General features: G+C 45.3%; 1 protein-coding gene across 1 annotated transcript; it reads right to left on the bottom strand.

Moving 5' to 3' along the window:
* Positions 1-2330: 2330 nt before the first annotated feature.
* C8Q69DRAFT_118696 (hypothetical protein) lies at positions 2331-3862 on the bottom strand. The gene is made up of 3 exons (XM_028625183.1): positions 3301-3862; positions 3060-3245; positions 2331-3001 (listed from the first exon to the last, which is right to left on the bottom strand). The coding sequence occupies exons 1-3, from the start codon at positions 3737-3739 to the stop codon at positions 2700-2702; spliced, it is 927 nt and encodes a 308-aa protein (XP_028481506.1). The 5' UTR covers positions 3740-3862; the 3' UTR covers positions 2331-2699.
* Positions 3863-7387: the final 3525 nt, after the last annotated feature.

The raw sequence follows: 7387 nt of genomic DNA, 5'->3' as shown, positions 1-7387 counted from the left end.
TTTAGTCTAAGGGATTTATCCGGCGGGTACTGTCTAAGGTCGGTGTTAAATGTATTAAATCTAGGGAGTTAAATCTAGGGTCTATTATAATCGCGATCTAGGGAATATTAAGTACTGTCGGTATAAGAATATTAGCAGCTCTTATACTCTATATTTAGGGGTAAGAGGTAAAGAGAAAATAGCTAATATTCGGGGTTTTAATTAAGAACTTAAATAGGCCATTCTATAGGATAAAATAAGGTATTAAAGCCTCTATAGTAGTTAGCGTTAAAGTCCTAATATACTATCCTAATTGCTAAGCTCTATATACTAAGTACTGCTTTCTATTAAAGGTAATAGCTATACAGGATATATAGCTAAAGACCTTATAATATAATAATTAAAGGTTTTCTTATTAAGAATTAAAAGAGATTTTAAAATTTAAAAAAATTTAAGTATATTAAATAAGTTATATAATTAGTAAATTATATAACTTTTAAGATTAAAGTTATTATTTATAATAGTTAATAAGTTATATAAATTAAATTCTTTAATTACTTAGTTAAAAAAACTATAATAATTATATTTTAATTAAGTTAATATTAAATTATATAGTTTAATAATTAAAGTTCTTAAAGCTTTTTTAAAAGTATAAAGCTTATATCTTATAATAACTTTAATTTTAAATTAAATTAACTTAATATAAAGAGAGTTAAGTAATTTTATTAATATCTTTATTATATAGCTTAATTTAAATTTAACTCTTTAAGCTATATTTTATTTATTAAGCTTACTTATAATAATAGTTTATTTTTAGCTTAAATTAATAAACTTTATAGCTAGTCTTAATATTAATTACTTTATTTAATTTATTTTAACTTAATTTCTAAGTCTATACTTTAATAGACTTAAAGAATTTATTCTTTTTATACTTTATATTATAATACTTTTATATAAGTAAAAGTTTTAACTTTTAAGTATATTTATTTTTTTTATCTTAATTAATATTTAAATATTTTCTTAATATAAGTAAAAGAGTTAAGCCTTATAAGAATATATCTTTATTTAAAGTTTAAATACTTATAAGTAATTTAATTATACTCTTAATATAGCTAATATAATTATAAGTTATCTATATATAGTTATTTATTTAAAATATACAGTCTCCTCCTTATAGCCCTAGACGTACTCTATACTCGAGAGATGTCTCGAAGAGGCCTAGGTGTCTTCTTTATGTGTCTTGAGAAGGGGGAGTAATTTGAAAAAGAGGCTGGAATGTAGTAGGGACCTCCCGACTCACTAGCCACCCCCATTCTCTTCTGTTCTTTTCCTGTCCCTTCTGCCCTCCACTATTTCTCCGCAACTCAGGGCGTAACCGACCGTAGGTGTACGCTGGAAAGCGCCGTGCGGCTAAGTAAACTGCAAAATAAGGGGCTACGCCACGAGCTCCGGGTTTAGTCCTTCTTGAGCACCGCGAGAGCGGACATCAGATGGGTCCAGATCGAAGAGACCCAAGATCGGTGCTTTCTCGGTTGTATCAGAAACTTTATTATGCATGCCGATAGCAGTGCCGCCAGAAAAAAATGACAAGGCCCTGCCTAGTACAAAGTCGGCCGAATCAGTTGGTCTACGTCTGCAATAGGTAGGCCGGACGTGTTTATATGCCCGAGCGCACAGGGTCTGAAGTCGGCCTGACAGCTAGTCGGCAAGTTACCGCTTTACCGCCAACTCTGGAGTCAGAACATGTACGATACTCTGATTTGCTGAATGGCATGGATACCATGCTTCCACTTGGCAGCTTGTTTCACTCTAACCTCATAGTAGACAGGGGAGTTCGCCCGGGACCGTCAGAATCCCTGGTCCCTGGTTCACTAAAGCATACGGATTTTCTAGTTCTGTTGAAAGATATTGTGGAGAAGAACGCCTATTCCATGAGAATAATCATGAATGCCGGAAGTTCACGCTTTTCCTGCACATGCTAATACATTATAATCGTTGTAATGCGTTCTGTTCCCCGCTATGAGAGCCAGACATTGGGTCATCTGCTCAACAGGCCACTGCCGCTTCCCACAAGAATTTGTCTTCCAAGTCCTCATACAATAACCGAAAGAGCGTAACGTCGTAGACGTATGACAAGACCACCGCAGTCCCTCTAGGCCGGACCTAGATACCTCTCATCCCTCCCCGTGCTCGACAAGGAAAAGAGGTGGTGTGTTGGTGGACAATACAGGTCGAATTCCTTCGACATATTTTGTGCTTTGTTGGGTGGGCGGCATCACCATTTCCACACGTAATCCGTCCTCAAACGAAACCAATCGATGAAAGCGCCTCGTCACTCCACAAAAGTGGGATTCGAACGCACAAAAAAAGGATCAGGAAATAAGAAATAACAGCACACATAGCGCCTTCATATCATTATCAAGAACCCAAACTCAATCGTATTCATCTCGACCAAAATACTCCAGGACTTCCGAGCCTTCGCTCCCGAAACGCTTTCCCGAACCCTTCCCTAATTATTCAATGGAATAAGTGACCCTAATAATATAATGCATGATAAATATAAACATAAAGCTGACATGATAAGACACCTGAGACAATAGAAGCGAAAGGGGGTTCAACTATGCCCGGTGCGAAACAATATGGCGAGCAATACTCGTCATCTGACGGAAACTAATCGTGTTCCCGCTAGACGAAATGGCCGCCCGCTCGAACTGTGACTCTCATCGATATCGGGGGGGCATGTTATGGCTGTAATGGTGCATGTAGGCTGCTGGACTATGCTGGTCCTGGATAGGCGGCTGGACTGGTGGGTGAATGGGCGCTTGAACAGGCCCAACATTTTCACGGTATAGAGTGCTTTCGGTAGTCACAGGTGTGCTATTGGGAACGCTTCTAGGGTACGAATCGGATGTAGGCGAGTTCTGTGTGTTTTCTGATTGTAGAGTAGGGGTTGGTGAGCGGTTTTCCTCGTCGTTGCTCGTCTTCCAGCCTCGGTCGACAACGTAGATTTCCGTGTTACCATCTGTTAAGGTTAGAAGAGTTGGGAAACAACAGATATCAATAGCATCATCTTTACTTACCGATCTCTCCGTTCTCGTAGCGTTCTTCTACCCTTCTCACACGGTAGACTTCGGCCAGAACATCCAGACGATCGGCAGGCTTTATTCGCCGCCTAATGCTGCGGCCTGCATCCTCCAGTTGATCGACCGTGATGCCGCGTCGCTTGTCCAGGCCTCGCAGAAGATGAATAAGTAATCGAACTCGTTCTATCCCAGATATGTCAGTCGCAGCCTTGAAAACAAAGAAGAATGCCCATCTTACCTGGCTTCTTCAGATGGTCTGGTTCTCGGTGGGTGACTTTTGTAGGCCACCAAGCAGGCTTTGTCTTTTCCGGGTCCCCTTTCTTTCCATCCGGCCCTTTTCCTCCATTGTACGGGTATTTCGCTTGTTTCCTAGGTTCGACGACTTTAATGAACGCTTTCGCGATCATCCGACAATTCGTTTGCTGCAAAGCATGGAATGCTGATTCATAATAGGCCACCATCGTAGCTTCATCTCCGACCCTGATCGATTTGATTGGACTGCTAGCCAGAGACTGCTGCTGGATAGGTTCGACGATGCCCAGGCGATGATGAGGGGACACTGGTAGATTCAGAGGTAGCCCCTCTGGAGGTTTCGGGCCTAATCCCAACGGATCAAACCTTGGTGGATATGAAGTCTGAACCATAGGTGCTGTCACCATTGGGTTCTGATAGACCATGTAGGGATGAGAGGCTATAACCTCTGCCTGTGTCGTATGTTGGACATCTGATAGAGGTCGCACATGTCCTTGAGTCCCAGATTGAGTCAGCACAGCCTTGCCAACGAAGGACAATAGATGACCAACCGGATGAGTAGATTTGACGTTGCGAGGGATTCCATGGTAGAGAACTTGGATGAGGTTTAGGATACTGAGGTTGAGGAGCGTCGTATTGTGAGTTGGATAGGATGAAGCCTCCAGAATGATCGAATTGAGTCAAATTGGGCAGTGAACTTGCTGTCGAAAGACCCACTCCGTATCGTGGGTTCCAATCCACAGGCTGAGAAGACGACATGTCAGTCAAAAAGCACGTTGAGAGAATCATAGACTGTAGCATCCCAACACGCACCCATGGAGTTGTTCCTCCATACATCTCTGCCGAGGTTTGGATGTGTGAGGCGCTTCTATCCATAGGGTTTATTGTGCCTCAACCATAGATGTGATAGGAAAGATCGGGAGAGCTCCACCCCAGCAAATGCATGAATATTTCCCCGATATCTACTTTGTAGGAGTAAACACTCCTAAATACTTTGACGACTTTTGCTCTTCGACGAAGCTGTGATCAGAAGCGATCACTAGGGATGAAGGGGGCGCTGTCTGGGGTGAAGAATTAAGGCTGCGAGCCAGGATCGAATCAGTCTGTGCGATATCCACAAAGCAATTGGCGCACATAGAGTCTATAGTCTCACGGATTATGACACGAACTAAGTTGGACCAGACTAGAAAGTGTGGCGGTGAACGTCATGGCGTGCCGCATTCCTTCTCCCGTACGTCGGACCGGCTCCAGCCTCATGCAAGTTCATCTAGTAGTACTGTACTAGGACCGTAGGGACGTAGGGGCATAGCCAGTCCAGCCAATTTGCCACAATATCCACTGAAGCGGAGCCATTAGCTCAAAAGTTAATGTCGCGCTCACCGATTATCCATGTTGACAGAAGTATATCTCTCTGGCTCGCAGAAGACCCTTGAGATGTCTGCATCTTATGGTTGGACTCCCCACCGATGAATACGGAACGAGAGATCCGCCTGCGGGGCTGGCAAAACTCCTGCATGCGTTTCGTCCTTGACCGGACAAATGACTACATAGACGGAGCGCTCTCAGAGATGGTCTCCAAGCGGCCGGATGGCATTGATCGATATCTTTCCCCTGAGACAGGAAACCCGACCATTGTTTTGACAGGAATGGGCGGAGAAACCGTTACATCTGGGACAGTTTGTCCGAGGGAACCATCCCTTTCATTCTATTTGCCATTTTGAAAGTTCGATCTTCAGGTGCCCAGAAAAGAGCCGGCCGCAAGTTCATCTCAGCCGTGAACCGAGGCGTAACACGAGGATAGCCTTTCGAGCTGCGTCGGCGCAAGAGCACGAACTTCAAGAAAGTCCCAATCATGAAGCTGTGCAAAGACGTCAAAATGTTGTTCCAAGATCGAATTACCTACATGATGACATGGTATGCATCCCCTCGCTAGCCATTGATTTCTTCGTGCCCTGAAAAAAAAAAAAAAAAAAAAGGACCCGAATGGAATTATACTCTCCAGTGATAGTGTGGCTAGGGGGAACACCTCAGCCTCAAGTTCCACTCTTTGATGGAGTTTCCGTGTCCTTATGGCTTCGTACGGACCACCTGGAAGATGACCGACGCGGTGCTAAGCGGAGTACTCGACGTGCGAGCAAATTGTACACAGGAAGACAAAATACTTCGTAGTGAAGTGACGGGATCGTGCCGGTAAAGGGCGGAACTCCCGCTAAGGCTTGATGTTTATTCGACATTGCGATCCTAGCGTACCAGCCACAGTGGCAAACATCCGATAGCGCTTGTTGTCCGTCGCCATAGGGTTCGACTGTGAGGGGCAGATATCTTCGTGTTCTGGATACCAGCGAGCCAATCATGCCCAGCTACATTAGGGTAACCTCCGGTCGAGGTACTTCAGCTTCACCTACGGTTTGATCCCCGAGGCAGGGCAGGATACCGAACGGAAAGCCTGGACGTGTGGCTGTCTCTCCGCACCGACTCTAATAATAATGCCTGGAGTTGGTCGAGTGCTTACTGTACTTGGGTTAAAGCAGTGAAAGACGATGTCGTAGAGAGGCTGACAAAAAAAGCGTCTGGTTCAGCGGGATGTATTCGGCTAGGATCCTAACCGGGCGCCACAGGGATCTCGACGGGGCCGTGGCTCAGGAACCCCCTCCATGTCCATAACCTCGTTTCTCAGATCTGCCCCAGATAATCCACAAGGGCATTGGATGGTGAGATCATCACGGGAACAGTTCTCGCAGGACGCGGGAGAGATCATCCCTACCGGGTAGGGACAGAAGACAGCGCGACTGGATCCACGGTAAGGAACAACTCAAATACTTAACGCGAGCGATGAAATGTGACACGCGGTGAGCTTGCATGACGGAACGAACCAGATCGTGGCTCCACAGGACCCTGGATATCTAGCAACGAAGAGAATAATAACTAGCATATTTACTCCATATATCAGCAGTGAATTTATCAATAATACTCCGTACTTAATGGGCTCACCAAGATCGAAACTGGGGGCCGTCCCCAGGGCAGCCACAGAGTCGTAGGGAGACGCACAAGCATGAGGCTTGTGTCCTCCTGTGACTCGGGCGGAGAAGATTTCCTCCAGGCCTGATTAGCGTCTTCAAAACGAGACCATGCCGCCCTCCGTAGGGCCGATGGCAGGTCCTAGTTGATACTACTCCACAAAGGCGTAGCGATGTGGCTGGCCCGGTCGATGAGCCATGGACGTCAGGCTAGAGCTATCCTTAGCCGCTTAGCGACCAGCTGCAGGCTGCTTTCTAAGACTTCCTTAATCTGAATAATGATCGTCGCAGCTGTCATCGGAACTACCGACTTCGACTGACGGAAATCAGTGGCAGCTCTGTCCAATGTTAACTTCCAAGTCTCAGCTGGTGGGGTCAACGTGCTTGATTTTCCATCTCCATATGGCTTTGGCCTCCTGTCTCCTTCCTATTTCCCTCTGAGTACTCGAGCCGTCCAACAGTGGATGATGTTGTTGTTTGATGTAGGTGCTTCCGGATACCGTCAGTAATTATACTCTCGGCCATGGTTGGTTCTTTCAATTTGCAGCCACAGCATCAGCATTTCGTATCCCAAACCAAGGAGCAACAGTCTGACGGGGATCGAGTGCATTACTGGTCCAGAGTACGGAATACTCAATGCTTCCGTGGGATCGTCGTAGGCATCTGGTCGTCCGGTGCCGAGCAGCCTTAGCGATGATCTCCAGACAATCGGAAAGTCGAGACTCAATAGACCTTTTACCGTCGGATCCTATCTGTCGTACTATCTCCGTCTAGATTGAAAACGTGAAAATGAGCCGCATCACATCTTTCCGGGTCAGAAATAGTATATGGAAACCATCTTGTCTAGCGGTGCCACAGATACCTGGGCCCTAGCGTAAGGCCAGCTCGACAGGGAGGACTAAAATAACACCGAGGGCTTGCCAGGCTAGGCTTTCGTCTCTCTGTCTCGAGTCTCGACAATCAGCGCCTACGGCCGTTCTCCGTGCAAGCAATGGTCTTGAACACGAGTGCAACTAGTGACAGCGCAGCGATTCTGACGATCCCTAAGCAACGTTG

This window comes from Paecilomyces variotii (assembly GCF_004022145.1).
Source record: "Paecilomyces variotii strain CBS 101075 chromosome Unknown C8Q69scaffold_16, whole genome shotgun sequence".
Lineage (NCBI taxonomy): Eukaryota > Fungi > Ascomycota > Eurotiomycetes > Eurotiales > Thermoascaceae > Paecilomyces > Paecilomyces variotii.
The sequence above is the reverse complement of the archived record's forward strand: the minus strand, read 5'-3'. Positions and strand labels throughout refer to the sequence as shown.

Bases quoted from the DNA above. Each gene is read 5' to 3' on its own strand.
- C8Q69DRAFT_118696 (XM_028625183.1), bottom strand. From the start codon at position 3,739: ATGGTCTATCAGAACCCAATGGTGACAGCACCTATGGTTCAGACTTCA. The intron at 3,246-3,300 runs GTAAGATGGGCA...TATCTGGGATAG, and splicing joins AGACCATCTGAAGAAGCCAG to AACGAGTTCGATTACTTATT. The intron at 3,002-3,059 runs GTAAGTAAAGAT...TAACCTTAACAG, and splicing joins CTACGAGAACGGAGAGATCG to ATGGTAACACGGAAATCTAC.